The following is a 16,646-nucleotide window of genomic DNA, read 5'->3' as shown; positions in this document are numbered from 1 at the left end:
TGCAATCCATGAGCACATGTCAGTGATGACTGGCCATGGAGCTATAGAGAAAAGTGAAAGTGAAAGTCGCTCCGTTGTGTCTGACTCTTTGCAATCCCATGGGCCATACAGTCATGGAATTCTCCAGGCCAGAATACTGGAGTAGGTAGCCTTTCCCTTCTCCATGGGATCTTTCCAACTCAGGTCTCCCATATCGCAGGCAGATTCTTTACCAGCTGAGCCACACAGGAAGCCCAAGAATACTGGAGTGGGTAGCCTATCCCTTCTCCAGCAGATCTTCCTGACCCAGGAATCGAACCAGGGTCTCCTGCATTGCAGGCGGATTCTTTACCAACTGAGCTATCAGGGAAGCCCAAAGTTGAGACAAACCAGCAGCTTTGTGGTTTCTCTCCATTTACACAGTTAGAGGTCAAAAGAGAGGAAGGCTTGGAAACTCACCCTAGAAACCTGGAAAACGTGCTCAGTAAATACTGTTGATGATTGTTTGGCTAATCAGTTGGAAATAGTCTATATACGTGGGTGTAACTCATGAAAAGTCTAGAGCTGACTGTGTTCTGCATGGTTCTGACTTGGAGGCAGCAGGTACTAGCTAACACACACAGGTTCTGATGTCAGATGCCTAGGTCTGGGTCCTGATGAGTCAGGACTTACTAGCTGTGTGATCTTGGGCGTGTTATTTAACCTCTCTGTGCTTCGGTTTCCTCTTCCATATAACGGGATGTAATAGTACCTCATAAGTACAGAAGGGCTTCCCAGGTGGTGCTAGTGATAAAGAATCTGCCTGCCAATGCAGGAGACTTAAGAGACACCACTTGGATCCCTGGGTTGGGAAGATCCCCTGGAGAAGGAAATGGCAACCAACTGTAGTATTCTTGCCTGGAGAATCCGATGGACAGAGAAGCCTGGAAGTTTACAGGGTTGCAGAGTCAGACACAACTGAAGCGACTTAGCACGTAAGTACAGAGTGAGGTTTTAAAAGTTCACCCATGTAAAGCACTTAGAGCATAATGCTCTTCTACAAACGTCAGCCACAGCCATTATTAATATGACTGCTGTCTTGCCATCACCAGAGTCTCAGCTCCTTCAGGCCACACGACTGCTCCCTCTGAACTATTCTAGCATGTCTATTCCGTACGACTCAGCTCTCACCACTTACCTCTACAGGCATTCTAATCACTTCCTCCACTGTGTCCCAGGCCCCGCCCTACAGTCCCCTGCGCATCACAGACATTCAACATCTTATAGTAATTCATGGGGGTCCCGTGCCTCAGTTTCCCTATTTTGATCTTGAGGGGATTTTCCCAAACTTGACACAAATTCAGTGGAATGTTATGCCAAGCATAACACAATAAGCATAACACAAGTCACATCTCTATTTCTTTAAGGCTGTGTCTCTGTAGTATGAGCAGAGAGCTGACTGGGCTGGCAGTCTCCACAGTGGCTGCCTCCTGCTGCTCCTGCTAAGTTGCGTCAGTTGTGTCCGACTCTGTGTGACCCTATAGATGGCAGCCCACCAGGCTCCCCCATCCCTGGGATTCTCCAGGCAGGCACACTGGAGTGGGTACAGTGGCCGCCTGAGCCCTCTGCTAATACACGAGGCTGTGCACTTCCCTGGGTCGACCCTGATGCTGGGAAAGATTGAAGGCAGGAGGAGAAAGGGATGACAGAGGATGAGATGGCTGGATGGCATCACCGACGCAGTGGACACAGTGAAAGTGAAAGTTGCTTAGTCGTGTCTGACTCTTTGCGACCCCATGAATTATACAGTCCATGGGACTCTCCAGGACAGAAGACTGGAGTGGGTAGTCATTCCCTTCTCCAGGGGAATCTTCCCAATCTAGAGCCTGAACCCAGATCTCCCGCATTGCAGGTGGATTCTTTACCAGCTGAGCCATGAGGGAAGCACATAAGTTTGAGCAAGCTCTGGGAGATGGTGAAGGACAGGGAAGCCCGGAGTGCTGAAGTCTATGGGGGTCACAAAGAGTCGGACACGACTGAGTGGCTGAACAATAACAAAAGCTGTCTGAATCTTACCTTGGAGAGATTGGTCCACACAGCGCGACACAGCAGTTTGTAAAGATGTTTCCGTAGCTGTAGGGGTTGTAATTTTCTTTACCTCTTTTATTTGACCAAGATCCTTTAATCTGAAAGAAAAGGGCAGTCAGTGACACAGTCTGCCTCGCACCAATGCCCCAGGTTGGGTCAATCGGACCATGAGAAGTCCATAAAGAGTGTGATGGTCTTTACTCATTTCTTCAGCAAGAAACCGAGGAACTTTTCTCAAGGACAACTTGCATTTAAACTTGGAAATATCCCCAAACAGCAGGTCAGACCAGGGGGAGAAGTATCATTCTCTGGGGAAAATAATCTCTTATTTCCACAACCTGGTATTAAAGGCCAGTTCACATAAGCCAGTGGAGATCTTTTTCTTTTAAACACCGTTTTTAAAGTCTTTATTGAATTTGTTACCATAGTGCTTCTGTTTTACGTTTTGTTTTTTTTGGCCATGAGGCTTATGGGATCTCAGCTCCCTGCGCAGGGTTCGAACCTGCATCCCTTGCATTGGAAGATGAAGTCCTAGCCACTGGACCACCAGGGATGTCCTACCAGTGGAGGATGTTTTCATACCACATTTAATGTGATAAATAGTAATGGAATTAATGGAGTAACGTGCCTCCTCCAATTGCCCATTGATAGCCTGGATTCAGCTCCTAAATACTCCTGCAGAGTACTTCTGATGTTTTTAGTTACCAACCATAAGTAACTGTCTTAATAGTCTCTGAACTCATGCATCTCATCAGCACTGATTTTTCAAGTCTTTAAGGCAACCTGACTAATTCTGAGACATTTAGTTCATGTACTGACAGAGACTTCTGTCAGAATCCAAATATTCGGAGCAAAAGGGACCAGAGTCATGACAAAACATTTTCCAACATTAGGTTTTCTGGTTTTATATCTCCTCTCTGTCATCATTAAATACAGGCAGATAATCCTAGATAAAATGTTAAACTTGGGGTCAAGGAAGTTGCCTCCCAAAATATGATGGAATCATTATCTGCGAGAAGCCAGCCTGCACTGTCTCTCTTCAGTGGGGCAGGGTGGCAAGTTGCTCCCAAAACATTGCAAAGGAACAGAGCAGAAGCCCACCTCAGGCCTCGAATTAGGGGTCAGCCGGCCGACCTGAGTATCTAAGTGGTATGGTCAGGACAATGTGATGATTTGCAATAGAGAAATTGGAGATGGGCGTCGGAAAATGCTTCTCCCGCAGGCTCTTTTCTCCCAGGGGCTCACATTTGGAAAGGGAACTCGGAAGACCTGGCGGCCTCCACCTCTTCTTTCTCTATTTCCCTCCAAAGAACACGCCCGTGCCCCACCCCACAGGAACTTACGTCTTCATTCGTGGTCTGGTTGGAGCTTATCAGGTAGGTGTGGAAACCCGAGAGCCCCACGATGGACCAGACGGAGAAGAAGCAGACCACGGCCTCCAGCACGGTGCCCGGAGTCAAGGAGGTGAACTGGCAGGACCGTGACATTCTCAGGGCCCCAGGGGAGACGGATGAATGAGATTTGGACAGGAGCCACCCGCAGGCCCTCACTCAGGCCCTGGCGTCCACCTAGCCTGGCGTCGGTGGTCTCCCAGCCAGGGAAGACCCTCCGGGGCAGACACGAAGGCCACATCCTCCTTCACGGTGCAGCGTTTATGCTCAGCAGGGGGTTGGTGGGCTTGCTGAACAGGCCTTGTTCCTTTCTCACGCCTGACCTTGGCACTTTCCTCGTGACCCACCGTGCAGCCACAGGCAGTGGCAGCAAAACCAGGGAGCATGCTGGTTGGCGTGGGCAGCGGCCTGGGTCTTCAATGAATGGACTCAATATTGAATCTCACTTCAATTGCCGCCTCTACCCTTGGCTTCTGAAAGCTGGGCTGGAGCACTGACAAGTTTCTCTCCCGACCTGATTTGAGGCTGTGACAGCCACTTGCAGGGCTGACCACAGGCGACTGGAACCCAGGCAGAGTTTATCTTCCTGGCTGTCTCCCTCCCTGGATGGCCCTTCTCCCCATGGGATGCCCACTCCCATTGTGGATGGGCTTCTGACACTGCGGGGGCATTTCTCAATGTGGCATCAGGGTGAGTGGGGTTTTTTCTTAGGGGACCTTATCCCAGCCCCTCAGCCAACCCTGACACATAGGGCTGTCCTCAGCTATTTGACAGGCAACTAGGAAACTTGGATCCACACCAGACATTGAGTGATGTGGAGCTGTGAGTTCCACAAGATATGCTAAAACCAAAGGGAAAAAAAAGCCTGGCATTCTTCAACAGATGAGATAAATCAACCAAGAGTGTGGCCATTTGAAAAGACTAGAGAATTTTTCTGTCCCACAAATATTGATAAGATTCTGTTTACAAGATACAGATGGATCTCAGGGAAAAAAAATTGTCAGAAGTCTGGGAGTTTAAATATACATCATGCATTTGCCATTGATAAATGACAGGCCAGAGAAAGTAAAATACTTGTGCTTTCCTCATGGTGCCAAGGACGGAAGCTAAGATCATGCTGTAATATATCACCATTGATTTTTTTCAGGTTTGGATATAATTTCTCTTTGGACCAGAGAAATGAATATATCAGCCAGGGCAATGCCACCATCTGCCATGTCATGATTAACAAATGCCACTGTCCGGCTGCACATGAAACGGGAGGCGTGAATGGGCTCCCGCCTGTTGACTGACATTCAACATCAGAATAAACCACTGGGTCTGCTCTTGGAAAAGTGGAAACATGCTTTGCTTTTCTTTCTAAGGTTTAAATTTCTAGAAACTGCAAGGTCTCAGAAGAGTCCTACTCAGAAATTAAAAGGACATTTCAAGAGAACAATGCCCAGCTGGCCAAGGTGCCAACAGTGTGAGCAGTTGGGCTCTTACGGATCCAACACACAGAGCTCCAGGGGTCCCACCCGGTCCTCACGGAGGAAGGAGGTGAATGGGATGGAGGAGGAGCTGCACATCCCAAGAAGAAGTCTATGGTGGATTCTGGAAAAGTGGGTAAGGACAGAGGGGTAGGGAGGATTGGAGTGAGAAGAGAGAGATGGAGAGAAGCAGACCCCTGCCACCAACCTGGGCAACCCTCTGATTTCTGCCAGGGTTACAGGGAAATGGTTACAGTGGAGGTCTCGCTGCACATGGGGGCATGGGGACGTTGGCTCAGATAGCAGATGATCCTGTTCTCAACTGCCTGCCTGCAGGTCAGGGCTCACAGACGCCCCTCCTCCCAGCCTCATCTCCCCACCCAAAAGGGCACAGATGGAGGGAGGCAGCAACACGGGAGCCTGGCTGGGAAACAGAGATGAAGTGCAGCCCAGGGCAACTGACAAGGAAGCCTGAGTTGGGAGAACTGGGTGGTGTGAGAGAAGCTGACGCTGGCACGGAGCTTGTGCAGGCGGGAAGGGAAAATCGAGAGGGCAGAGAGGTCAAAGAGGAAGTGACAAACGGAATGGAAACAGGGTAGGAAAGAGAATGAAGAATGAACCAAAAGATCTATTTACTGAATCGCACACAAAGAGCCTGGAATGGCACCCAACTCCAGTCTTCTTGCCTGGAGAATTCCACGGACAGAGGCATCTGGCTAGCTGCAGCCCATGGGATCGCAGAGTCAGAAACTACTGAGTGACTCACACACATACACGCACACACACACACACACACACACGAAGAGCCCATCTACGGTCTCAGAAATACTTATGCGTCATGAACAGTTTACAATCCAGGCAGAACGATGGGCCTGTCAAAACATATGTAATATCCATCTGTGAACATATGAAAGCTAGCATGTGAAGGTGGAAGGGGGTCATAGCACGTAGTGTGGCTACGGCTCGCTCCACAGCTGCTGTTCCTTTCGCAATGCCACTGACGGGATTACCTCCAAAAGGAGGCAGTGTTACCAGCAGACGCGGCGTTTTAAAGGTTTATAGCCACCCCTCCCCCAACAAATACGCAGTGTTCTATGTTAATGTCTCATGTGCTTTGGAAACATTTTACAAATAACAGAATGCAGCTCCACTGTTTGCTCACAGCTGGGTCAAAACGACACAGACTCCAGGTAGCATGCGAGATGCAGCCCCCTCTGACTACCCCCCTATAGCTGCCCCATCACCCACAGGACGTCTGGGGAAACAGTCATTGCCATTCCTAACAATGCTGGCATCACAGGCTGTGTGTCAGGCCCTGCTCCAAAGGCTTCACATGGAATAAGAGAACAACGCGGTGAGAAGTCTGATTCCCACTGGACCTGTAGGGAAACCGAGGCAGGAAGCAGTTACGCAATTTGCATAGGAAACAGCAGAGCAGGGATTTGAACCTTGAAAGTGTGGAAGGCTGGGTCCTTTCCTGATTCTTGCTGAGGGACAGGCAGCTCTAGGCTGTTCCCAACCTCGGCTGGGGGACATGGGGACCCTCTTCATCAGGGATTCTCAAATCCATGGCACCTTAAAGACTGCGCTCCCCTCAAATTCACTCTCAGACTGAATATCTGAAGAATGCATCCTCTCACTGACCCGACAGCTTCATGTTGAAAACATCTACACCATAATAAGATTAAGAAACATAAATTCTGCTTTAATGTATCAAAACCCATTTACTGATTAAAAAAAAAAAAAAGACATGAGTGGAAATAGGCCAACAGCAGTAGGAGCCAATTTAATAAGCAGCTGGATGTTTACTGCCTCAAAGATGTTTCAAAGCACAGCAGTGACCTCTGTCAGCCTCCATGTGTCTTCCCCAGCCCCCAGGAAGACAAGTGCCTCCTCTGTGGCCAAGAGTATGGTTTCAAATGCCCCTCAACCCCAGCTCAACCTGCTGCACGCCGAGGTGCTAGGGAATTGAAAAAGACTAAAAATGCCGGTGGGTGGGTGTCCCTCCTCGGGTTTCCACACGATCCCAGAAATGCCTGCTCTGTGCCTTTTGGGGCACCCAGCCCTGCACTCAGGACAGTGGGGGAAGGTAAGCTCCCCACCCTCAGGGAATAGGGGTCTGCTTGCCCGTGGGAAGGTAAATAAGAAGAGGCGGCCTGGCAAAGATGCAGAAATATTGCCGGGCACAATGGTGAGGGCACCTCAGTATTCGGGGAATTGTAAAAGGTGAGAGGTCATGGAACCAAAGGTTTTTAACCTTCATTTCAGTTCAGTTCAGTTCAGTCGTTCAGTCATGTCCGACTCTTTGAGACCCCGTGGACTGCAGCATACCAGGCCTCCCTGTCCATCTCCAACTCCCGGAGATTACTCAAAATCACATCCATTGAGTCGGTGATGCCATCCAACCACCTCATCCTGTCATCCCCTTCTCCTCCTGCCTTCACCGTTTCCCAGCATCAGGGTCTTTTCAAATGAATCGTTCTTTACTTCTGGTGGCCAAAGTGTTGGAGTTTCAGCTTCAGCATCAGTCCTTCCAAAGAATATTCAGGACTGATTTCCTTTAGGATGGACTGGTTGGATCTCCTTGCAGTCCAAGGGACTCTCAAGACTCTTCTCCAACACCACAGTTCAGAAGCATCAAATCTTTGGCACTCAGCTTTCTTTATGGTCCAACTCTCATATCCATACATGACTACTGGAAAAATCCTAGCTTTGACTAGACAGATCTTTGTTGGCAAAGTAAAAAAATGTCCACACAGACACTTTTTTTCCCTTAAATTTCAGGAGGCTTAAAAACGCCCCTGATGCCTCTCCATGGATAGTCATGAACTTTAAGTAAAGATGTCCTGATTTATTCTAATCCTTTCATTTGACAAAATAGTTATTTGTAAAATGAAGAGCTAAGGCCCAGAGAAGTCAAGCCACTTATAAAAACTCAGACAGCAATTTACAGCAGAACAGAACATGGTCTCCAGACTTGCAGGAGAGAAAGAGCTTCCTGAGGCCCCAGGCCATGGAGCATCCCATGACAGGCCCTAACTCTGAGGCCTCAGAGCTCCGACAGCACGGCTGAGACTGCCCACGATATCACACCCCGTTCACCAGTCCCGCAGCCTTAGCACCGCCCCGGGGGAAGAACTTGTCTCTGCTGACATGTCATCGCCCAGTTCCTCACATTCCAGCTGCCAGGCTGGCCACGGGATTTTTTTTTGCCAAGTGCCAAATCCAGATAACAGTTTATTTTGAAAAGCCTGTATTTCATGTGAATTTCCTCATTGACCAAAATCCCCAGATTCCAGAACGGCCAGGGAATGCTTGCCTTGGACCCTTTCTGCTCTGAGCACCCGTATGTGACTGGGGTGCCACTTAGTGCCAGGTGGCCTTTCTCAGTGGGCACTGGCCACCCACCCCTGGGTCTTCCTGTATCTTTTTCTGCTTCAGGTCTCTGTCTGAGGTTCTGATACTTAAAATACAAGGAACAGATGATATGGGTAATCTTTTTGTCCTTTAGTTTTTCTACAAATGATGGTAAGATAGGCCATGCTCACTTACAGGAAGGGCTGATGGATGAGCAGACATCAACAACAGACCCCTTTGTTCTCCAGATGGAATGGCTACATCAGCCTTTAATGCTCTTAGATATTTAGGTTCAGGAACTTGTCAGCCTATTTTTCTCATCAGTTAGATGATTCTCGAATCCTTAGACAGAGATAAGAAACTACAGCTTGTGTTCCTGTCACTTGAGGGCCTGTCACTGAGTCTGGGGTTGGGGGTGCTGACTTTCTGATGATTTACACGACAGACACATTGAAGATCAAGTTACCAGGACCCTTCAGACTGGATCACTGGGCCATCGTCTTTCCATCTTTCCAACTCTTTCTCTTAAATGCTTATATGCTGCTGCTGCCGCTGCTAAGTCGCGTCAGTTGTGTCTGACTCTGTGCGACCCCATAGATGGCAGCCCACCAGGCCTCCCCCCGCCATCCCTGGGATTCTCCAGGCAAGAGTACTGGGGTGGGGTGCCATTGCCTTCTCCGAAATGCTTATATAGAGGTGCATAAAAGTGAAAGTGAAGTAACTTAGTCGTGTCTGACTCCTTGTGACCCCATGGACTGCAGCCCACCAGGCTCCTCCATCCATGAGATTCTCCAGGCAAAAACATTGGAGTGGGTTGCCATTTTCTTCTCCATAGAGGTGCATGCTGCTGCTGCTGCTGCTGCTAAGTCGCTTCAGTCGTGTTTGACTCTGTGTGACCCCATAGACGGCAGCCCACCAGGCTCCCCCGTCCCTAGGATTCTCCAGGCAAGAACACTGGAGTGGGTTGCCATTTCCTTTTCCAGTGCATGAAAGTGAAAAGTGAAAGTTAAGTCGCTCAGTCGTGTCTGACTCTTAGCGACCCCATGGACTGCAGCCCGCCAGGCTCCTCCATCCATGGAATTTTCCAGGCAAGAGGACTGGAGTGGGTCGCCATGCCCTCCTCCAGGGGGTCTTCCCAACCCAGGGATCGAGCTCAAGTCCTTGCACTGGCAGGTGGGGTCTTCGCCACTGAGTCACCAGGGAAGCCCAGGAGCCATGTAGGATGAGATTTATAGATAAAACTTGTTAATAAATTATACTTTTGGGTTAAAAAGTTAAGTTAAAAGGCAGGTGACAGGTCGGGAGAAAAATATTGGGAAAAGCTAGTTATAAAATTATTACTGAGAATATACAAAAAACACGCTAATAGGAAAAGAACAAACAACGGAAATACGTTCAAAGAGTTTGAACTGGCACCAAGGTGAGAAAAAGGGTCAACAATCATGGAAATATGTGCAAGCTGAAACAACGATTTTTTTTCCCTTCCCATCAAATTGGCAAAATCACGGTCCTGACGAGATTGTCACCGACATGGGTGAAGGTGGGGAGAAATGGAGCACGAGCTGGCACACTCTCTTCAGGGGACAATATTCCCCAGTGGCTCAGTTGGTAAAGAATCTGCCTGCAGTGCAGGAGACTCAGGTTTGATCCCTGGGTCAGGAAGATCCCTTGGAGAGGGCAATGGTAACCCACTCCAGTATTCTTGCCTGGAAAAATCCCATGGACTGAGGAGCCTGGCGGGCCACAGTCCATGGAGTCACAAAGAGTTGGCCATGACTGAGCGACTCCACCACCACAAACAATATTTAAACTATGTTAGCTTCTAACCCAGTGACTCTACATCTAGTTGTCAATCCTAGAGAAATACTAACACTTGTGCACAAAGAGATACAAGAAAATCCACTATCTCATTTTCTGAGTAATAAAAAAAAGTCTAAACAGTCATTTATAGAAGAATACACTATGGTTCATCTATACTCTGGAATTCTATTAAGCAGTTGAAAGAAGAATGCCATCTTTGTGTTGACATGCCTTCAGAAAATATTTGAAAATCAAATTGTAGAACAATTCAAAGGGTACATATGATTCCCTTCAGGTAAAGCAGTCCCCCCCATCTGCTGTGTATGAACGCACACGTACAGTATACGTATTTGAACTCTGAGAAGATCGTACGGAAAGACTCACAAAACCCCACAAGCCCTCTACAGAATGATGAGGGGTCAAGGGCAAAACTTCCTTTTTATCCTGATGACTAAAATTCATTCTGTGAGAATATGTTCCTGTATCAGTTGGGTGGTTTAAAAAACCCAAAACTTCATGCCCGCTCTGCAATCTTCTGAGACATAATCTGTGCTTCTTCACAGAACTCCCTCCATCCGCCTGGTCACAGCAGCAGAGGAGAGTCTCAGTTCCCTGGGTGGAGGGGGCTGAGCTCTAGTTCTGGAAATGCCACTGAGCTTAAATGGGGGGTGGCCGGGAGCCACCACGGGAGATCCCACCCATGACAAAGGTCATGTGGAAGAGAACTGTTAAGCAAGGCTTCAGCACTCAAGGGGCTCCCTAGGCTTTCTCGAGCATCTACGCCAAAACCAGAATCTGTCTGTTTTACTATTTCATGACTTTCACCAACTCCTCTGACATTAACAGGGGGCTATCCCTGACCACCTTTCTCTGGAGAAAATTAACTTAAGGCTATAGCTAATAAGTGTCCTGGACATGAGAGGAATATTTCAAATCAAAACCCCTCTGTTAGCATTCTAGCTTGCTTGGCAGGTATATCCAGACTCTTGCAACTACACATACGATTATTTACAGCCTCCGAACTGTGAGACGCTCGGAAAGCCTAAAACATAGAGCCTTTCAAAGAGTTAAAAGTTATTAGAGTAGTGCTGGCGTAGGATTTCATTATTGGGCCAATGCTTGTTGCTAAGTTCCCATATCTCTTATCCACTGTGCACCTGGGAATGCATTAGTTAACATAGTTGAAAAGTAAGAAAAACAAGTGTAGCCTTGAAATTAACCACATCAGACTTTGAGCTAATTGGTTCTTTCTTGTAACTCACTGCAGCTTTGCTTCGTGCGAATGTAACTCTGTTTGTTATTTTATGAGGCTGACATAGATTAGAAATATAAGAAAAAACATTTCAAGGGAAAATAAGTTTTCTGGTTGAACAGCCTTTATCAAAAGAGGGTCATAAGATGTTCACAGGCCTCCAAGGCCAGAAGATAATGTACACAATATTGTTTATGGGAAAGGTTTACAGAAAAAATCCTGGTTTCGATAAAGACAAAACAGATGTAATGTTTGGGCTGACTCTGTATGACTTTGCATCTTTCATTTCCCTCTATGTATAAGACAAGGTATAAAAGTACCTTTAAATATAAAGCTATTTGGCCTCGCTCAAAGAAGCTTGGTCACCCCGTGTTTTTATTTTTTTCTCTTTTTTTTTTTTCTCGCTTACTTTCTTTTTCAGGCTGATCCCTTGGAGCATAGAGGCTCCCTGCTTTCACTTATCTGCCTGGGTTTCTAAGACCTGAACGGGAAGACGTTCTGCGTCTTTGCTCCCTCGGTAGACCGGGAAGGCACCTGTGGCCTCCGTGAACAGGGCAAACTTCATGTCTCAAAGTTTTATTGGCTTTCTATGTAAACCAAGGAATATCAGCCTCTTTCTCGCCTCTGTTTTCTTATCTACAATATTCTTTCCTTATCTCTTTCTAAATCATCCACCGACGCCGTTTTTCCTTCAGGTTCCCCTGGATCCTGTAGGGGCTGGACCCCGGCAATTAACCTCCCCATGAGATCCTGCTGGGAGACCTCAGGCACCTGTCCTATCTTTTCCTGGGCCCCGTGAGCAGCATCAGACTCTAGGATGGATGGGCCCTGAAAGCTGGGTGAGTGAAGACTGTCCTGCCTTCAAAGGTCCATCTAGTCAAAGCTATGGTTTTTCCAGTAGTCATGTATGCATGTGAGAGTTAGATCATAAAGAAAGCTGAGCACCGAAGAATTGATGCTTTTGAACTGTGGTGTTGGAGAAGACTCTTGAGAGTCCCTTGGACTGCAAGGAGATCCAACCAGTCCATCCTAAAGGAGATCAGTCCTGGGTGTTCATTGGAAGAACTGATGTTGAAGCTGAAACTCCAATACTTTGGCCACCTGATGCAAAGAACTAACTCATTGGAAAAGATTCTGAAGCTGGGAAAGATTGAAGGTCGGAGGAAAAGGGGACAACAGAGGATGAGATGGCTGGATGGCATCACCGACTTGATGGACATGAGTTTGAGTGAGCTCCTGGAGTTGGTGATGGTCAGGGAAGCCTGGCGTGCTGCAGTCCATGGGGTCGCAAAGAGTCAGACACGACAGCAACTGAACTGAACTGTCCTGCCTTCACAAATTTTCCATTGGCCCCAGGTGCCCCCTTTCTGACAGCCCCTGGGCCAACTCGAAGCCTTCCACCAAATTCCACTAAAATAGAATGGTGCCCATCAGGCCATGGATGCCTGTCAGACGGTGCTGTGAAATAAGCGCAATCTGGGCCCCCAGGCAGGGCTCAGCCATCACGGTGCCCTCCCCCAGCCCCACCGTGTGTGTGTGTGTGTGTGTGTGTGTGTGTGTGTGTGTGTGTGTGTGTGTCCATCTGTGAGAGCATCTGGGTGCTGACACTATTAGGGCTCCCAGCGCCCGCTTTGCTAACCGTGCTGAGTGAAGGAGTGAACCCAAGCCCGGCCCCAGCCCTGCAGACAGCCTCCTGCCTCCCCTACTCGCCCCACACTCATCCTGGTCAGAATTGCACCTTCTGTAGCCCTGTGCTCATGACACCTGCTGAAGCCTCTTGACTTCCCTGCAGGAGGTGCAGGCTCCTTCTGGAACTTCCCCCTCCTCTGGGCACACTCTGGCATTTTTATGCCACTGAAGACTTCCTCTGCTTTTCAGAAACCAGAGTCAGAGCTCAGATCTTGGCATCCGCAGACGTTCGTTGAGAAGAATGAGTCCCTCTGCCGCCCATGGCTGCTCTGGCCTCTGGTCGATGTGCCTCGAGGCTCAGGGCTGTCGGATTGTTCTAGACTTTATCACCCTGGCAGATGCTGCATGTGGTGGGTGTTCAGCACAATGACCGTGAAGGACGCAGATACAGGGAGGGCCTCCTTTCCCGTACCCACCTGGCTGGGGGGACTGAAGACCACTGCCCTGGAGATTCTCCTTTCGTCTCTTCCCCCAGGGGAGGTGGGGAAGGGGGCGCTGAAAGTCCGGGCAGCCGCCGCATGCCCGTGCTTCTCTGATGCAGACACCAAAGGGAGAAAATGGTCACAGGGAGCCAGGACAGGTAACGGGAGGTGGAGAGGGAGGAGGAAGAGGAGGACAGGGGATGCTCCAGGCTGGACGTGCTCCTACCAAGGGTGATTCTGGTGGTCCCTCCCTCCACACTGGCAGGGCAAGGTGCAGTCAGGGAAGGGCCTGTGCAGTGCCGGCCAATGAGTCAGAGCCAGGCACTCTTGCCCCAGCCACTGATGACGCTCCCTCTCTCTTTGCCCGTTTCTCACCTGCATCCCCTGCCCGCCTCCTTTCGGGCTTTGCACCCCTCTGGAACCAGACCCCACCCCCCGGACACCGGGCTCACTTCCTGAACAAGCTGGCTGATGCTCTTCTCCCAAAGGCCTTACCGGTTCCACGTGGGCCCGATGACAAGCTTTTAGTTTATCCACGTTCCCATCATTCATAGCAGTATTTTTCGAGTCCTGGCTACCTCGCCGTTTTGGTTTCTAATCTCTCGCTTCATCAATGACACTGTTTTGAGTTGGCTGTTTTGCAGATGACACCCACAGTGAGAAACCTTTGCCTGGTTTGTATCATGGTCAGGAGATCAGACCAGAGGCTACTGAAATGTTTTAAATTATTGCCTGAGATCACTTCTGCAGAGGTCACTTGCAGAGGCTGCCCTGGACACTCCTGGGTTGGGGCAGTTTAGCCGGAAAACCTCCTCTTGTTTAAGAACTTGGTGTTTTGCAGATTCCTATTCACACACAGACTGCAGGTCCGGTGAGGACACGCCGTGGGCAGTGCCGCTGTCATCAGAAGACAGCTTTTGTGGGCGTGAAACTTCACACATCAGTCTCACCCATCATAAATCAACCACCTCAAAAGAGACTCCCAAACTAGCGCCTCAGCAGAGGGAGGGAGCTAGAGCCACGGAGTTTAACATCTATCTGATGCTGGAATCTCCAAGCACCCTGATCAGCAGGATGCATCCTCTTTTTGAGGACCTCTGTCCCTGTGACCTGTCCTCCCCAGGCCATGCCATTCCTGAGCAGCCCTGGTGGTTTACGCGGCTTTCTCTGCACTAAAAGCTGCCCTTAGAAGCTTCCACCCAGCCACCTCCAGGCTGCTTCCAAAGTCATACAGGTGTCCAGAGGAACGGCAGGAGCCAGAAATACTGAACAAGCCACCTGAGGGGCTCCAGCTTTACTTATTACTCATGTTGTTCAGTTGCTAAGTCATGTCTGACTCTTTGCAACCCCATGGACTGTAGCCCGCCAGGCTCCTCTGTCCATGGGATTCTCCAGGCAGGATTACTGGAGTGGATTGCCATGCCCTCCTCCAGGGGATCTTCCTGACCCAGGGATTGAGCCACGTCTCCTGCATTGGCAGGTGGATTCTTTACCGCTGAGCCGCCAGGGAAGACATTTATCCCTTATAACCAGAGGTGTTTGTTTTTGTTTTTTCAAAAATACATCATAACCCAGTAAGACCCAAAGCATACTTTTTCTTCTGGAATATGAGTTTATGATAAAACATCAGAACTCAGCACTTCTTAAGAGACTCACTCAATTAGAGGAACTCTCCTTCAAAACATGTATTTCAAACAGCAAGTACCTGGTCAAGACAGAGCATTGATTGGGGAGGAGTGTGAGAGGCACACCTAAAAAGTGTCTGTGCTTTGTGAAGAAGAAACACCTCACTTTGACGTATGGATATGTCTGACATTCCCCAAATGCTCCACTACTTTTGAAAAAAATAAAGAAGATCCGGGTTGGGGGTGTTGCCCAGGCCTCTCAAGTCCCCTCCCTGCTCCTCCCTCCCTACTGGGCAGCTTTGCTTCACATTCCTCCTCAGCCTTGCTGTTGGTTCTGCTTTTCCCTGAGAGAGAAATGGAGTGGTTTGATTAGAGGGTCTGTAGCTTGGCTGGGCAGCTCCCTGGGATATTCAGGCTTCAGCTTTAGGTCGTCTTTCTCCAGGCAGGAGCCCAGAGTGACAGTGGGTCAGGAGGTCCCACAAAACCAAGTGGGGACCAAGTCAGTGGGAGTCAAGTTAGACAATAGTGGTCCCCACGCCCTGGGAAGGGCTGGCTAATTCAATGAGGACCTCCTGAGGCATTCTACTAACATTTTCAACCTGAACTCAGGGTGGAGATACATATGTGTGTGTGTGTACGGATTCTTCTATGTGTGTGTATACACACACACATGCACATATATACACAGGTATGTATATGTGTGTTAAATCATTTCAGTCGTGTCTGATTCTTTGCGATCCCATGGACCATAGCTCGCCAGGATCCTCACCAGGATTCTCCAGGCAAGAATACTAGAGCGGGTCGCCATGCCCTCTTCCGGGGGATCTTCCCAACCCAGGAATGCAACCTACATCTCTTATGTCTCCTGCATTGGCAGATGGGTTCTTTACCACTAGCCCCACCTGGCTTCCCTCACATATACACATATATACACATATGTGCATATATGTGAGTACAGATTTACATATGTATAAATGTATATATATTTATGTATGTATAATATATATATAAATTTTCAAAAGCCATTTTTGTCTCCCATCGCCTCTCTCCTAGATTAACAGAAGGACAGAAAAGGAAGGGAAGGAAGACACAGAAGTGACCTGGTGGGGACTTCCCTGGTGGTCCAGTGGCGAGGACTCTGGACCAGTGCAGGATGCCCAGGTTCAATCCCCGGCTGGGGAACCAAGATCCCACCTGCCACAGCTAAGAGTTCGCATGCCACATCTAAGGATTCTGCATGCTGCAACTAAGACTTGGAGCAACTAAATAAATAAATATTAAAAAGAAAAAAAGTGACTTGGTGACTTCTAGTGAGCTTCCCAAATGGGTTCAGAGAAAAATCCTCTCAAATCCACCTGCACATGAGTGCCTGATTCCTGGGGTACCCCTTACCTGAGGGCTTGTGGGGTAGACAGGATAGTGGCCTCCCCAAAGATGCCCTAATCCCTGGTATCTGTGAATACTTTATGCACATGGCAAAGGGGAGTTTGCAGACTGAAGGCCGCGAACCTAGAGACAGGGAGATTTTCCTGAGTGATCTGGGTGCGTCCTCTCCTTAAAACCAGATAGTCTTTCTGGCTGAGGTCAGAGACGCG

The 16,646-nt window shown here is 48.8% G+C and overlaps 1 protein-coding gene across 8 annotated transcripts in view; it reads right to left on the bottom strand.

Moving 5' to 3' along the window:
• The window catches only part of ZDHHC14 (zinc finger DHHC-type palmitoyltransferase 14), a 289,043-nt gene that overhangs the window by 17,904 nt on the left and 254,493 nt on the right, over positions 1-16,646 (bottom strand). For all 8 annotated transcript variants that reach the window (XM_027972616.2, XM_027972618.2, XM_027972619.2 and 5 more), the window contains 2 exons: positions 3,390-3,492; positions 2,035-2,144 (listed from right to left, as the gene is read on the bottom strand). In XM_027972616.2, coding sequence (XP_027828417.1) covers positions 2,035-2,144; positions 3,390-3,492 — 213 coding nt within the window. The remainder of the gene's footprint in view (positions 1-2,034; positions 2,145-3,389; positions 3,493-16,646) is intronic.

This window comes from Ovis aries, chromosome 8, assembly GCF_016772045.2.
Source record: "Ovis aries strain OAR_USU_Benz2616 breed Rambouillet chromosome 8, ARS-UI_Ramb_v3.0, whole genome shotgun sequence".
Lineage (NCBI taxonomy): Eukaryota > Metazoa > Chordata > Mammalia > Artiodactyla > Bovidae > Ovis > Ovis aries.
Note: the sequence above shows the minus strand (reverse complement) of the source record. Positions and strands in the feature narration are given on the sequence as shown.